The sequence below is a fragment of the Melozone crissalis genome, unplaced genomic scaffold, assembly GCF_028551555.1.
Source record: "Melozone crissalis strain CALT ecotype California unplaced genomic scaffold, PUWL_Pcris_2 ptg000042l_1, whole genome shotgun sequence".
NCBI classification, from domain to species: Eukaryota; Metazoa; Chordata; class Aves; order Passeriformes; family Passerellidae; genus Melozone; species Melozone crissalis.
Window position 1 is genome coordinate 60,386,020 of NW_026535820.1, and position 15,577 is coordinate 60,401,596.

At 42.8% G+C, this 15,577-nt stretch overlaps 1 protein-coding gene across 1 annotated transcript; it reads right to left on the minus strand.

The window, feature by feature from the left end:
- Positions 1-1,434: 1,434 nt before the first annotated feature.
- Positions 1,435-14,223, minus strand: CD83 (CD83 molecule). Its single transcript, XM_054285367.1, has 5 exons — positions 14,171-14,223; positions 13,925-14,055; positions 3,554-3,770; positions 3,342-3,445; positions 1,435-1,593 (listed from the first exon to the last, which is right to left on the minus strand). The coding sequence occupies exons 1-5, from the start codon at positions 14,211-14,213 to the stop codon at positions 1,435-1,437; spliced, it is 654 nt and encodes a 217-aa protein (XP_054141342.1). The 5' UTR covers positions 14,214-14,223.
- Positions 14,224-15,577: the final 1,354 nt, after the last annotated feature.

The following is a 15,577-nucleotide window of genomic DNA, read 5'->3' on the forward strand; positions in this document are numbered from 1 at the left end:
TGTAACTATAAGTCATTCTGGTCAGGAGACTCTTGGACTCCGGCAATGCAGACATCTACCCTGCTCCCAGAGCCAGTGCTGAGTGATGTACAGCTTTCTTCCCATCAACATTTCAAAATTAGTCAAAGGATTACAGAAAGACCTTTTTGTCTGCCTGGACAGTCTGGAATTCCAAACTGCATTAAAAATTCTAATTTTGCTGGTCAGTTCTTGAAGTATTTTTTTAAGACTCTGGTCCTCAGGGTGTGCAAGTTGTGATGCTTGGGCTCAAATTCTGACATTATGGCTTGAACCACAATCACTTTAGTGTCCTCTTCCTTCACCTTCTGCACTAGCAATCCAATAGAGGAAGGTTCCTTGGATTCAGAGCCTAGGATCACTTGCAGTTTGGCCCAAAAGAACAAATCTTCTCTCCTCTTCATGGTATGCCCGAGTTCAGCTTTTCTCATGTCCTTTTTTTCACATACATACACTGCCAACACCAAAAGCTCATATGTCCCATCTTCCATTCCTGTATCTCATAGCTAACTTAGTACATCCCAAAGACATGGCTGGTCAACTTCTTCCAAGTCATGGCTTTGGTCCTCACTCGTGTAACTTGACTGACATAAGTGCTGCTTGTGTTTGGCTCCATGTTCTGTAAACCACATAATAAATCATCTTTACATGTCCTTAATATCACAGTCTTCTTCATTCTTATTTGAGATTAACAGTCTCATTAAAGCTTCCCATAGATTAATCTGAAAAATATGTCCCTATTTTTCCTGCTGAAATAAAAAGTCCATTCAGTCCAGAAAGATTTCGAGAAAATCTTCCTTCTCAGCCTGTCTGTCACTCTAAGATTTAAGAGTGAACGTTGCTTTGATCCTTCCAGTGTAAGGGCATGAAGTTACCTCTTCAGCCTACTTCAACATCACATGATGGATTACATCTCATTTGCAACAAAAGAACTCCATCCAGGATCATGCTCAGATCAGAGACAGCCCTGCACACATTTCTTTTCATACCACAGCAGCTGCTGCGTTTGCTTCAGAAAGGTGGGAGATATCAGGCCAGTGAAGAGCTTCATCCGCTGGCTTTGCACAGCCATGGCCTCCCTACAACTCAGTCTTCATGTTAGAAGCATATTCTTGCTCAGAAAAGGAGGGCCTCACAGCAGAGTGAAATAAAGTTGATGCAAACCTCATAACAGCATTGTAACATGTTGTGTAGCTGTAAAAGTTACCGTAGTGCATAACAGTGCTTGTCGAAGGCTTGTCCAGCACAAGCAGATCACTGACAAGGTACCTGTACTTTCAGGCTGTTGTGAAGAGACCATATTATCATCATATAATCTCTGAAGAGACCATAAATATTATCATTTATTTCCTCTCCATACCACTCAGCCATCCAGCCTGTGTTTACTGATGAGTCCACAATGCCATCAACTTCAACTTAGACAGAACTTGAAGTAAGCTCATTTTTGCAAGCGCTGTCGCTGTTTAAATGCTGGAAAGTTGTTATTTCACGTACATTGATGAGGGTAAGCATGTGCTTCATATCTGGTCTGGTTTTTTGGTAATTGGGAGACATACTCTCTTTTCTTAGACATGTCTAAAAGAGAAAACACAAAGGAAAGCTTAAAACTGAGAATTCCTATGAAAGGCAATTAGAAAAAAAACTTTTGAAGATTTTCCTTTTTCTCTTTGCTAACCCTAGCTCATTACACCTTTCCCATTTGTTTGTCACTGGAAGCACCCAGTACCAATAAAAGCTGCTGTTTCTTGCTAAATCAATTAACTTTATAGGACAAAAGCCTCAGTCAAAAAATAAACTTTATATTTGATTCACATTTTCATCTCAACAAGCCTTGCATCAAGCTATTGCAAGTGTGCTTCCACCTGCCTTCAATGCAAGCCAGTGCCTGAAATATTTTCATCAAGTTGTCAAAGTAAAGCCCCTGTCCTGCCAACCAGTTCTAAAGTGAATGCTGCTGTTGAGTTTGGTGGAGATAAGACACAATCTTCACTAAAGAAGAGGACAAGGCAAGCTGTAAGAACTTAACAGGCATTTTAAATAATGAGCCTCACTTGTGAGATCAGGTCGATATTAAATTTTGATGAAAGCTAGGTTGATATCTGAGACAGGGCCTCACCCAAAAGTAAGATACACTAATTCCACCAGAGCGAGAGTTATCTTCACTACACAGCCCTGCTTTTTATAACTGCACCACCAAAACTGGGACTGGTTATTTTTTGTAAGGGGAGGAGAGATTTCTGTAGAGATCTGAAATTCTTTCAGGACACCGTGAAGAACGTGAGGCATCTGTCTCTTCTGAGTGATATCCTTGCTTTCATGCTTCCATCCTAACAAATTCCTACAAGATTTGTCTCATCAAACTTTCGTCTGAATGGCACAAATTACTGACAGAATTGTCAATCTAAAAAAGAGACAGGCATAAATTTAATTGCTCCCTGAAGATACATGGAAAGCTACATTTAGCACAGCTAATTAGATACACTCTGATCAACAGTTATGATTCATCTGCTGAGGAGCAAAACAAGGAGGCAAGTATGAAACAGGCAGCAAAAGTTAAATCAACCTCCCAAAATTCTGGGGCTGGTTCTGGTTTTGTTTTTATTACAAATGCAGCCAGTGATGCACTGTACTGGTGCCCAAGATTCCTGCTACCTCTGAGCCAGGTGATTTCACTGCCACTGCACCCAAAGCATAGTTTTTCTTCTGTGGAGTGAGCTTTCCAAGTACCTCCTCTCCCTTCCTTTCCCAGAACTACCATCCAGCAGTAAAGGTATGGATAAACTCCCCAAAGAGATTTTTCTCCATGTATTTTAAAGTGTCTGTTCAACAAGAAAGACATGACTTCACAAAAATGTTCATCTGAAATGGGGTTGACACCAATTTACCAGTGTGGAAACTGAGGCAAAAAGCAAGTGGATTTGGACATGCCCATCATGCCACCACACGAAGTAATTCCACAGGTGGGGGAGGGCTCGTAGGGGTCTGTGCCTCCATCTTGGACAAATGCTGTTCCCAGGTACTAAACCAGAAAACCTATTGCCATGCCCTTAAACTGATAAGTAGTTTACACAGAGTAACTGGAAGCAGAAATAAGCAGTGAGAGTGCAGGAAAATAACTGATAGTTTGCGTTTAAACAGAGTTAGATCAGAGTGCAGTTTGCTCTCTTTGGAACTCCATCCTTGTGTACCTGAGTTTAATCATAAATTAAGTACGAACACCAACTTCAGACCAGCTGTGTTCTTTGCTTCTTCTAGCAAAGAAAATGAGTGGGGGTATTTTGGTTGGTATTGTTGCTTTGTTAATGAGAAAGATAATTACTTACACAAGTAAAGAAGATGAGCAGCAAGTAAAAAATCCCAAGGCAAGTCAGCATGAAGAGCTCGCTTTTGTATTTTTTTAGTTTGTCCCCTTCCATTCCAGGGCAACCTAAAATATAAAGCAATATGGGTTGTATTGATCTGGTGTTTGTAAAATATTTTAAAACTGTTACCTTCTTGCCATGGAGCATGGGACAGTCAAAGCTGTGCACTGTACCTGTTACTTTTAACGTGACTGTGCTGCTCAGATTGCGTTCTCCGTTCTGCTCCCCCAGAGTGCACTTGTACGTCCCGCTGCTTCGGCCGGTCGCATTTCTGATCCTCAGTGAAAAGGAGGTGTCATTGGAGAGCTCCAAGGACCCCCCAGCTTCTTGTGGAAAATGAGATTCCATATCAAGGACTTCCCATGCTATTCCTTCGCTGTCTCCAGCCATCTGGAAAATACAAATATATTTCTCTTCTTGAGCAACACTGTCATCCTCAGTTTTAGGGTAAAAAAAATTTTAAAGACGACTTATGGCTGAAAATGCAGAAGTTGAAGAGAGGCAGGAGGAAGCACAACCACAAATCCATTTAACATGTTCATGCTTGCAACCCAACAGTATATGGGGTTTTGCTTAAATGGACTCTATAAATAGGAATTACAGAACTATTCTGTAATAACTTCTTAAGCTGCCTCACCTGTGTGGAAACCCAGGGCACCGGGAATATTTCTCTGCTCTGGAGTGCACTGACTTTGACCCTTATTCATGGAGAAACTTTCCTAGACTTCAAGATTAACTAGAACCCACAAAAATGTGAAATAGATTATAGAGAGTAGTGTAGGTGTGTCACTTGGTGAGAAATTTAGGTTTTGGGATTTTTAGTATGTTGAGGATGGAAGCAAGATGGAAGGCACAGGGTGTTCCCCTGGGTTTCTTCTTCATGCTTCTTCCTTCCTCTTCATGGGTTTGGGTGGCATTTTGTAATTGGACAGAAAAGTCTGCATTGCGTGCTTCCAGGGTTCAGTTATTGGGTTAAAAGGGAAAATAATCTAGGTGTCAGTTCTTAATTGGATAGTTTAGTCTTAAAAGACCTTGTAACAAGAGACTGTTAGCCATTATGTGACTTGCTAATGAAAAGCTGCCGAACTCACAGTAATGTGACTGTTTTACTGATAAGAAATAATAAACACTTGAGTCCAAACACGAATTACTGTCTCAAGTGCCTTCAATCCAGACCCAGAAAAACCAGTGACTGGTACCCCCTCACACCTGGACAGCAACATGACAGAAGGCAGAGCCTGCTCTCAGTGGGCCCATGCAGAGGCCCCAGAAGAGTTCAGACCGAGAGACACAGTCCATGGGGATGGAGCAGAGGCAGCAAAGGCAGCCCTACCCCGGTGCTTAGCGGTGGCCCTGGGGAGCAGAGGTGCCCAGGAGAGCACGGCAGCCGGCAGGGAGGCTCCACTGCTGCCAGCACACCTTCTGCCATGCCGTGGTGACAATTAAACCTGCTGACCCAGCAAGTGTGCCACTGCACGAGGGCTCTGCCAAGCACTGGCATCCTCCCAATGCCTCCGCAGCCCAGAGCTCCCTGTGGGAATGCAGCCCTGGAAACTGCACTTTCCTGTGCCAGTTTCTGTGCAGCTGATCCCTGAAACCATGCTGCCTCTCTGGAGGAATGGAGGTTTCCCCCAACCCTGCTTCCCTCCCTTGCTCTCGTGACTGGAACCAAGGAACAAAAAATTGCTTTGACTCCTTCAGATTCAGTTGTGTGAAGGTCACAAGCAGGTTCTGGTGCACTTGGGGAGCATTTGTGTGTTGAATTTCTTAATTGTAACCAGAAGAGCTACATTCCTTGGCGTTGCTGAGAGGCTGCTGGAGGAATGAAGTGTATTCCCAGAACAGTTCGTACTGCAGGGCGATAGGATGCACTGAAAATGACAATTGGCTGGCAACCACAAAGAAGGGAGAAATCACTAAGTTGATTTGAAAGGTGGAAGAAGGGTTTGAATTAGCCTGTGTCCATTCTTATTCATCCAAGTTGCTCCCTGGGATTCGAGGCAGCATGCCCTCCATAAAGGCTTCCCAAGTAATGAATTCAATCTTTCTGTGGACCAGCAGAGCCAGAGCCAGCTCATGAGTCCAAGGCTCAGCATTTCAGCCAAATGTATAACTAATGTAAGCCAAGGCTTTTTATTATTATTATTTTATTTTAATAGACACATTTTTGGGTCATATGTTGGTGCTTACTTTCTATCAGCATAGCTACTGCATTGGGGTATAACAGTTACACTGTAAGTTATTAAAATTAACTCAACTTTCTCATACTGAGGCTAGGAGTATCTGGTTTCCCTTTCACGTGTTTGCAGGAGGAAAGCACACTCGAGAGTCTGGAGAGAAGTAAGGGTCTGATACTCCCTTCAACATTGCTATTTTTGTAGCCTAAAATGGTGCAAAACAAGCTGCAAATTGGGGAACTTTTCAGGAACTGAGGAATGAGACTAAAGCACAAAATTTCCTTAATTGTAAAGATTCTTTCTCAGAAAGGTTTTGGGGTTTTCAGAGCATCATCTGAAACACAGAGCAGTAATTTCCTGGGGCTTTCCACACTTTACCCAGAAAGAGGGAACAATCTTCCTCTTAATCCCCTAGTAAATTTACCCCAGCTTCTCTTTCTTACTACACTCCGCCCTAAGCAGCTACAAGACAAGCAGTATGTATGGTGGTTTTCAGGCCCCAGGGACTTCACTGTGCTACAGGGATTTAGGTATTTTCAGGCCTTGCACATTGTCAGAGATGTGGCCAGAGGAATTCCAATACCCAGGCTGGGCTCAGCTCTGGTTACAACTAGGTCAATAGCAGCTAAGTGGATATAGTTGACCTCCCTCAGATCTAATTTTTGCCACTCTCCCTTCCCTTACCACCCCCTTCCTCAGTGAAATTTAAAACTGCCCACAGGGCAATAAAAGGAACCAGCCTGGCTACCCTTGCACTGCCCTAAATTGCAGATAGGAGGTCTGAGCTACACACAAAAAATTAGATTTGTTTAGGGATTTTTGGTTTTGTTTCTTCCTTTCATTTCCTAGCAGCATAAGTAATTGGTGTCCTGGGTGGTAAATGGTGGTGTGATTCTTGTGGCTGAGATCTGGGAATGAGAAAACACTTTGATCTTTCTGTATGCAATTGCAATCAGCGCTGCTCCTAAAAGGGAGAACTCAATTAAGTCCATGCATCCCATGCCTGACCGTGCACTTATTCCAGTGATATTTTGGGTAAATGATTGAACTTTCCTATTTCATGGGAACAGTGAGGGATAGGATTGATTATTGCCTCCAAAGCTTTTTAAGGTGCTTGGCTGCAGCTGCAAGCACAATGATGGTGACACTGCGGATGAGACTCTCAGAATTTTGCCTTAGACATGCTCTGTGTAAGGCAAAGTGGTGTCATGAAACTGCACGAACAACATGTTTTTCCTCAAAACAAGAAGAAAAAGTTACTTTGTGGCCTAATCTGACTCCCTCACTTGCTGTGGAACCACTGGTGACCCACATGGGGGTTGTGATCCTTGAGTTTGGGGAGGAGGAGGAGGAGGAAGGGGTCATGTGTGGGTTTAATTCAGGGTTTGCACACCTTTCTTCCTCCATTAAATCTCCTCTTTACTGAAGGGCGAGGGCAGGCAAGGCAGTCTGCAGGCGTGCTGTGTGCCCAGCAGCATCCCAACATTTTTTAGGCTGCAGAGACATCTGGTGGCATTTTTCCAGCCTGTGCAGGCAGTGCATCCGCCCCTACTCAGAGGTCACAGCAACCTTTTCTCTGATGCCTGAACCAAGCCTTTTTCCACAGCAATCTTATCTCCTGTTATCTTTATAGGAAAAAACAAAACAAAACAAAATGCCCTCTCCCTTTTTAAATTCTCCACATAGCAAGTAAACATCTGAGCAAATTTGCAGAGTGCATCCTCATATCCCAGCTGTATAAAAGGAAGTCCATGAGATGTTCAGTAAGGTCATTGTTCTGCCTCTTGCTCTATTCAAGATAACCTCTTTCCCACCCCAAACCTAATTAAAATTACAAAAATGCCACTTTGCCTGCCACCTCCTGTGAATTACTTGGCAGACTCTCTCACTGGACAGATCATTTTGCAGCTCAAGCTTCTATGATAAACCAGCTCTAATTCATGCCAAGTGTCCTCCAGGTGATACCACAGCTCAAGGTAAATGCTGAGGGTTTTACCTAATTAATTCCACAGAAGCTTAACAGGATCAAAGCAAGCACTGTCAGAGACAGCAATCCACTTGTGTAGGGACCATCCTCTTCTTTAATCAGTGAAAAAAAATATTTTCTTCTCATGTTTCATTTGTGTTTCATGTCCCTTACACCTCACTGCTGAACAAAATGCAGCATGCCAGCTTCCCCTGCTCTCCACCTCCAAATGGAGGAGAAAAGGAGCATATTCCTGCTCCCATGTTTGCTGCTAATGGCTTTACCAAAATTCAAAAGGCAAATGATGACTTGTGTGGGGACAGGTAGAAAATTCTACTAAATCTGTTTTCATAAAAAGGGCCTTGTTGGCATGCAATCTGCTGGGGGTTAATTGCCCCAGAATTTTGCTGGGGGACTTCATGGCAAAATAATTCTGCCTATCTGCATAAAATTAGGCATTAAGAAAATTTTAAAAAAGAAGAAATGTGAGTTTATATTTAATGTACTGTCCTTCAGCAATGTCTGTGGCAGACTCAAAGATCACCTGGCAGAATATCTTCAGCAGAGCCTGAAGTGAGGTGATCCTTCACCCCTGTTCAGTCCCTGCTGAGACACACCCTGGAGTGCTGGGTTCAGTGCTGGGCCCCCAGGGCAAGACAGATCCGAGGGAGTCCAGAGAAGGGGCACAAAGATGGATAATATCTTGGAGAACCTGACATAAGCAGAAGGTGGAAGAGATGGTTCAGCCTGGAAGAGACCAGGCTCAGGATCATCTGTATTGATTTAACCTGATTAACAGGGGGCTAGAGAAACTGAAGGCAGACTCTTCTCAGTGGCCTTCAGAGGCAAGAAAAGAGGTAATGGGCATGGGCTGAAATTCAGGAAATTCCACTTAAGCAAAAGAAAACCCCTTTTTACTGTAGGGGTGGTTGAACACTGGAATGGGCTGCCCAGAGATGGTGTGGAATTTCCACCCTTTGAGATATTCAAGACTGAACTGGACAAAGCCTTGAGGAGCTCTAGTTGTCAGGTTTTGGTGAGTTTAATTGAAAATTATTCTAGTCCTCAAAATCTTGGAAACACGTGGTCTAAAGAGGTTGTGATTTGTCCGTAGATATTCTCTAGTCAATTGACTGATTCCTATTAAGTTTCTCCTAGCCTGGAGCTTTTTGGTAAGAACAGTGGATATTAAAATGGGATATGTTTAATTGAAAATACAACTGAGCTGATATATTTCTGTTCTCTGACTGTATGAATTATGGAAAATAGGTAGAATAATTAGGACCCCAAAATTCAAGTGCCCTTCAGCAAATGTTTCTTTTTCAGAGAACTAAAAACAAGGTGGTGGAACGAGGAGGAGCATTTTGCTCAGTTCTAGCTGGCTAGGTTTTAGCTATTGTTTTGAAAACTGCTTCAGCATTACATGGCAATACCCTAAAAATGGCAATTCACCCCTGCTGTAGTGCTTGCACCCAACTAATCAATTAATGTTTAATTTTATCATGAACACGCGCAAGCGAGCAGTTCTCACATTAACTCATGTTCTCTGCTCTCATTAAATAACTTTTCTCATCAAACTTTTCCCACACTAAAGTGGTACACTGTCTTCCAGGTAAATCAAAGTGCCAATATAAACCACCTTTCCCATAAAAGAAAATTTTTATTTCAGCAAAAATTTTTGAGTTCCAAAACTGATGTCAGTTTAAAGGTGGAACATATTAACATCCGATTATTTTCTGGTGAGGGTGAGATAATTGTAAAAATGGTTTTGTTTAAAATCATACCAGGCAAAATGGCCAAGTTGAAATTTCTGACTGTTATAGAGAGCTAAAAATCTACATAAGGCCAGAAGGAATTTATTTTCTGAAGCAAAATATATAGAATTCTGGCAATGCCCAATAGCCAACATATAATGAAACACAACTGAGCTGAAACTGCTTAATAGGTGTATTTTTCAACACAAAAAAATGCTTTCACATTTGATTAGTGCTAATGGTGCATCCATATGGTTCCTATACAGTGTCATGTAGAGATACCAAAGTTAAATTTGAAAATAACAGACATAAAAATTGTGGGCACACGTGAGTGAACTTTGAGTGTGCTGTAAAAAAGGGGGGGAACAGAGGGGAGATGAGGAAAGAAAATCCAAAACCCAACCCCAAAACAACAGTGAAGGAACTATGTGTGACACATGAGCCAGCTGGAAAAGCCCTTTGACTCACTTACACAGACTAAACACTAAACTATTGTTTAGTTGATTTGGCTTGGTTTGATTTTCTTTTTTTTAGCTAAGGGCATCCAGCCTTAGCTCATGACAGACAAAAGAATTGTTTTGGTCATGAAATCATTTCCACTGGTCCCTTCCTGTCTAAATCATTAATGTGAAGAAGCTACTTGGGGATGAATAGATGTCTGAGAAGCATTGGACTGCATTTCTTTGCGTAGGTTAGAAATTCAGCTGAAGTAATTTAGCAAATATTTACCTAAGCTAATATATCACAGCTATGCACTTTTAGCAAAAGTAGTTTCCTTTGAAGGAAGGTGCAGTCAATATTATATGGCTAAACTGTTTATTCTTATTTTGTAATATGAGTTCCCCCTCTTATTCTGCCACGATTTTATATTTTTCAAGGAAGTGCTATAAAGTTAACAGATTTCTCTCCGCTGAAGCACAGATTTCTTTCCTTGTCCTCAAGATTTATTTTAGATTAGGATTCTTCTGGCTATCACATGAAGAAAATAGTGTAATATCTACTGGGACTTCATTTATGTGTGTTTAAACTTGATTTTCGAACTGGATATAAAGTGATAATTATGAGGGTCTATGAAGTGGTTCTCATTTTCAATGCACTTCACAAAGAGAAACTATTCAGTGATCAATAGCCCTACGAGGCAGAAAGGTAAGTGAAATTTCATTACTCAGATTCTTGTCCAGTAGGTGGGCTGTAGAGATTCAAATTGTCTATTTCCATAGACAATTCCCAGTGCTTAGGCAAAAAAGACCTAGTTTTCAGTTCTCAGCTGACAAACTTCCACACTCATATATGGGTTTATGGCATGCAGGCTACCCAGCACTCCTAAAAACATACCACACTTTAAGACTATCATAATTACGAATTCTTTTCCATAGCCTCATATTGAATGGAAGGAGAGCTGTACCAGGCTGGAAGAGGACTTGGTGCTCTACATTCTCCCCAGTGTGTTCAGCCAGCTTACTTCATATATTTTTAAGTAAAAATCATTTTGTCTGAGCTGACTGACTGTGGTCCTGATTCTGCACAGATCTACTTACACAGGTGACTTCCTGCATGAGGATAATTAGCTCCAATAATCTTTGATGCACAGCAGGTCAAACACATCCATGCCTTTTTTTTGCAGTATGAGACATTAGCAAAAGCAAAGGAATTGAATGCAAACCTTTTTTTACACCCAGTTGGATTTTGACACCAGAATATTAACTCCATTATAAAATTACTTCTCTATACAGCAAATACTTTTAAATTATAACCTTTTTTTTTTTAGCAGATTGTAACAAACTGGCCCTTATTTGGTCTGAGCACACAGAGGTGCCCGTGGGAGGGAGTGGTTTGCTCACAGAACATTCACCCTGTGCAAACAGCTGCACAAGCAGCACCATAACATTGATAACATTGCCACCATCATTTTTTAAAGCAGCAGAAGCAAAGGTTAATTGCTTGCATTTACTTCACAGTTCAAAGTGACCTCATACAAAAGATTTCACCTAACAGCTGCTTGAACTTTACAGCCTGAAATTTCATACAATTTGTTGGAATTACCTTTTAATTAGTCCTTTGGGGTTATATGTGGTGTTTATTGATTAATCCTTCAGTAGTTGTTTTTAAATAACAGAGTAATTACCTGTGTTGGGTAGCCCAGCCACACTCCACCATTCCCTCACCCTCCTTTGCAGCGTTGAGTGGGGACAGCAGCACGGAGCCAAAGCATAGAGAGGGGAGGAGAAAGATCTCCAAGCTGCTGCCTATTTAGCCAGCCCCATAAGCAGAGGTGTTGCTTGTTCAGCACAACACACTGAGCCTAGATTTCTTTTCCCCATGGAGAGTCAGGCTTTTTGGATTTGGAGCACTGCTTTTCCTAATATGGCTGCGACTGTGGCTTGGGCTGGCGTCACCGCCTGCCTGTCCCCACTTCCCACCTCTCTCTTGGGACAAGCAGACAGAGGACTGCCATCCACAGATGGCTGGTGCCATCAGCCCCTGAGGACTGTGGCAAGAGCTGACAATAGCCAGACTTTTGTTACTTTTTGTGTCAGCAGAGAAAATAAGTGCGAGGTTCTGTCATGCTGGACACTGGAAAACCAGCCTTTTCCTGAGCCAAGCAGCTGAAGCAGGAAGAGCAAGGAGACCATGGAGGGAGTGAGGGATATGGGGACAGGGCAGGGGACATACAGTGGCAGTCTAGACTGTGACAGCATGACTGCTGCAAGGGAAAGCAGCTCCAGAGAGGGCCCCCACAAAAGGCATCATCAAATACCACCCTCCTGTGCATGTGCAGTCATTTTGTGCCCAGGTGGAACTGCAAAGAGCCACAAGGCAACAAAGAATTGGGTTTATAGGCTTTCCTTACTTCTTCATCAGGGAATGGCTTTTGGCTGCTGTTTACTGCTTGGCCCTCTGAGCTCCCACTGAACTTGGAGAAGCACATGCTTCTGGAGTATCCCCACACTTCACCCTGTTTTTGTTAACTTCCAACACTTCTATGGGGGAGACTATTCTGGGGTCCAGTCAGCCTCTCTGTTTATTCCTCCTGACCCCCTACCACTTCTCCTCAACTCCTTCAGGTCCACCAGATGGATGGTTTGCCTTCCATGAGCTCTCTGCTCTTCCCAGAGAAAGGTAGCCTTCAATAATTAGCACATATCTGGATGGAAAATATAGATCCTTATCCAGTTTTTGAGGCAGAAAATAAAAATAAGTTGACTCATATTCCAAATCCCATAGTAAAATTCAACCAAAAGCATTATTCTCTCCTCTCTGTTTACCACCTGTGCTTTGTTCAACAGTTTGGAAGAAGATGCTGCACTTGGTGGGTTGGCAGTCAGATGTTCACAACAGCTCCTCTGAGGTGCAGTTGCCATCTGGTCTATAGGCAGATGCTCACTGTTGTACCAGCAATGAAAGTCAGGCGCATTGCAAGTTTCAACCTTAGCTGTATCTAATGGCAAACACTGTTTGTTGGTTACTGTAGGAAATGAGTTTAAAACTGTATCTGACCGAACTGCTGAGAAGCCAAGGCTGTGGCTTTAGGTTCCGGCAGAGATAAATTAACGGTTTTCAACAGCCATAAATAAGGGTTTTTCCTCTTCCCTTCCATTGCTCTACCGAGACATGGGAAAGTAATTCAACTCTGTAACTCACAAAATGTTTATTCACAGTTTGATTTTCCACTATTATAACAATCAACAGGGAGTTGACTTAACAGGTAACAAGTGGTAACAGCACTCCCAGCCATACACTCCTGCTCCTTAGCATGGAACCACCAGGAGTGGCCCATGATAAGCAGCAGGAGTGCATGGCTGGGAGTGGGGAATGGAGGAGAACAAAACCTTCCCTTTTTATCCCATTAATTTGGCTCACGCCATAAGCTGAAGCTCTGCACTGAGGTGCAAATTTACGGTGCTGTAAAGTCAACAGCCACCTCCTCCGCCACTGGGCAATTCTACCTCTCTTAGAAATTTCATCTCGGTAATGTTGAGTGGGACTTTTCTACCCATTAGCTGATTGATTCTTGAAACCCCTCCTGTACACAGCAGGGCTCTCCTGCTCTGGAGACAGAAACTCTGAATCAGAGCAGTCAAGATGCAATTTTTACTTCATGACTGCAAAGAGATAACTCAGAATTTCTAGCTCTCCGTCTGTCTTCTGCTCACACTCTGCCCTTATGCCCACCCTACTAGTCAAATCTTCCTAAAGAATAGCGAGTACTTTTTCAGTTCTTCTATTTCAAAGAAAAAGTCCTCTCCTGTTTTCAGGGGATTAAACAAGAGCAACATCACTGATGTTGAGAGGCTTAAATACCATTTTTTTGCTTTGAAAAAAATCCTGGAAGACTCCTCTTTGGAGTAGTATTCAGCAGGTTGTACATGGGGCATCACCCGAATTTTGATCCACAGAAGCCAGCAATAATTAGACAGAAAAGCAGGCCAAGAGCAATTCAGGGAATCATGCTCAAATAGCCCATTTCCAGTGACACAGAAAAGGCCTGTTCCCCATGGTCAGCTCAAAGATTTGCAGTGCTGCTTTCTCTCTGCTGCACTAATGGGAGGATTCCTCTGCAGAAAACAACTCATTTTGTACAAGACAAGCCAGCATCAGGTAGGAAAGCAAAGCAGACTGCTCAAGTAACTTAGACTTTTTTCTTACTTTATACCAAGACGCTGTCTGGTAGGAGATTGAGGAGTCCTGAAGAGCTTTACAGGGCAGCACCACGTCCTCAGCACACCTCACAGCAACATCTGGGATCATCACAGAAGTCCCATGGGTCAAGCACCAAACTGCAAAGCACAGGTACGCATCACCTTTAAAAAAGATTGCTTACACAATCCTTCCCAAAAAATATCCCCACAAAACAAAGATTAAAGAAGGAAAATTGCAGGGCTGCCCACTTACCATTGCACAGGATGATGAGCAGAGCACAGACTCCCAAAGACATGGCTTTTATGCTTCAGGTGACAGAGCAGCAACAGCGTGCCTCTCTGTAGGATGGGCTGTGAGAGCAGAGTGAAGCTGGGACTGCTTCTAGAGTGATATTTCTGGAGGCAGACTGGGGAATCCCCCAGACTTATCTTGAGGGTTTCGTCATAGGGAAAATCCCTACATGTATGAACCAAGGCTCCTCCCCTTAAATCTGTGAGGTCACTCCCATTTCTGCAAGCACTCGCAGTGGTAGGAACTCATCTCCCTTTTTTCACTTTTTCTCCCCCTCTGTACTGATCTGAACAGAGTTAGGTTTGACCGAGGGGCGCTGTGGGTTGGTATGAAGGCCATCAAAACCAGCACTCAGTGAATCTCTCTTGAGTGACAAAATGTCAGGGGAAAGGGCTTGCCAGCTCAAAATCCCCCTCAGCCTTCTCTCTGCAGTTCTAACAGCACAGTGCCTGTGCAAAGGTTGGCCTCATGATGTGACATTTCTGAAACCACATTTAAGACCTCAGGTCACAGCACCACAGAAACACTTTGACTTGGGGCTAAGGGCAAAACAGGAATTATCAGCATGGCTGAGCCAAACAAACTGTATTTCAGTAGAGCTACACATTTAACTCTGCAAGTAGGCACACATGAGGCAGAACATTATCTCTTCTTAGCATATTTTGTCATTTTCAAGACAAAAAAAAAAGGCATCTGCAGTGACATAACTTTACAAATTATATGCTGGAAATTTTCATCTTGGAAAAAGTCAAGGCAGCTCCCAGAAGAGGAACCATTTGGACATCCCCTCTAGATATCTGGAGGGGGAGGGGAAATCCTTTCCCTGTGATCTGTGAGAGCTGTTTACCCCTTGAGAATTCTTGAGGAAGTCCAAGGTCGATTACAGAAGCATTTACAAATCCTGAAACCGAAAGTTGCTGATGTTATTTTTGGAAAACGCTTGTGGCTGCTGTCTTTAGGCTACTGAGCTCATGATGGAGAGAAGCTATTTAGGAGAGAGGGGGTTAAGATTTGATGAGTGGAGAATGGATGGTCAGCCCCTTTTGAAAACCAGGGTTCTGGAAGCCACTCCAGTCTGGGCATCCTAAATCCAAATCACCTCTAGAAAACTTTGTGAGGAGAAGTCAGTTTGACAAGTCCTCACCATGCTAAAGTCCTACTCAGAGTCCTACTCAGATGAGTAAATGCTGTGGGTGGGTAACAGTTTTGGAAACTCCACTCTGGTTCTGTGAAGAAAGTCAAACAGTAATTTCACTGGGGGCCTCACTGTGGAAACAGCCCACTTATTTTTAGAGCTTTTTGCTTCTATCTTCATTGACCATAATGGTAAATATAACAGGCTCTAAGCTTTATTTTTCTCTTTAAGTT

What these genes read in the sequence shown, in the direction of transcription:
- CD83 (XM_054285367.1), bottom strand. Translation starts at nt 14,213, where the DNA reads ATGTCTTTGGGAGTCTGTGCTCTGCTCATCATCCTGTGCAATG. An exon ending in GCTCATCATCCTGTGCAATG is followed by an intron (nt 14,056 to 14,170) that starts GTAAGTGGGCAG and finishes TGTGCTTTGCAG; the next exon opens with TTTGGTGCTTGACCCATGGG. An exon ending in TGCTCATCTTCTTTACTTGT is followed by an intron (nt 1,594 to 3,341) that starts GTAAGTAATTAT and finishes TTTCTCTTTTAG; the next exon opens with ACATGTCTAAGAAAAGAGAG.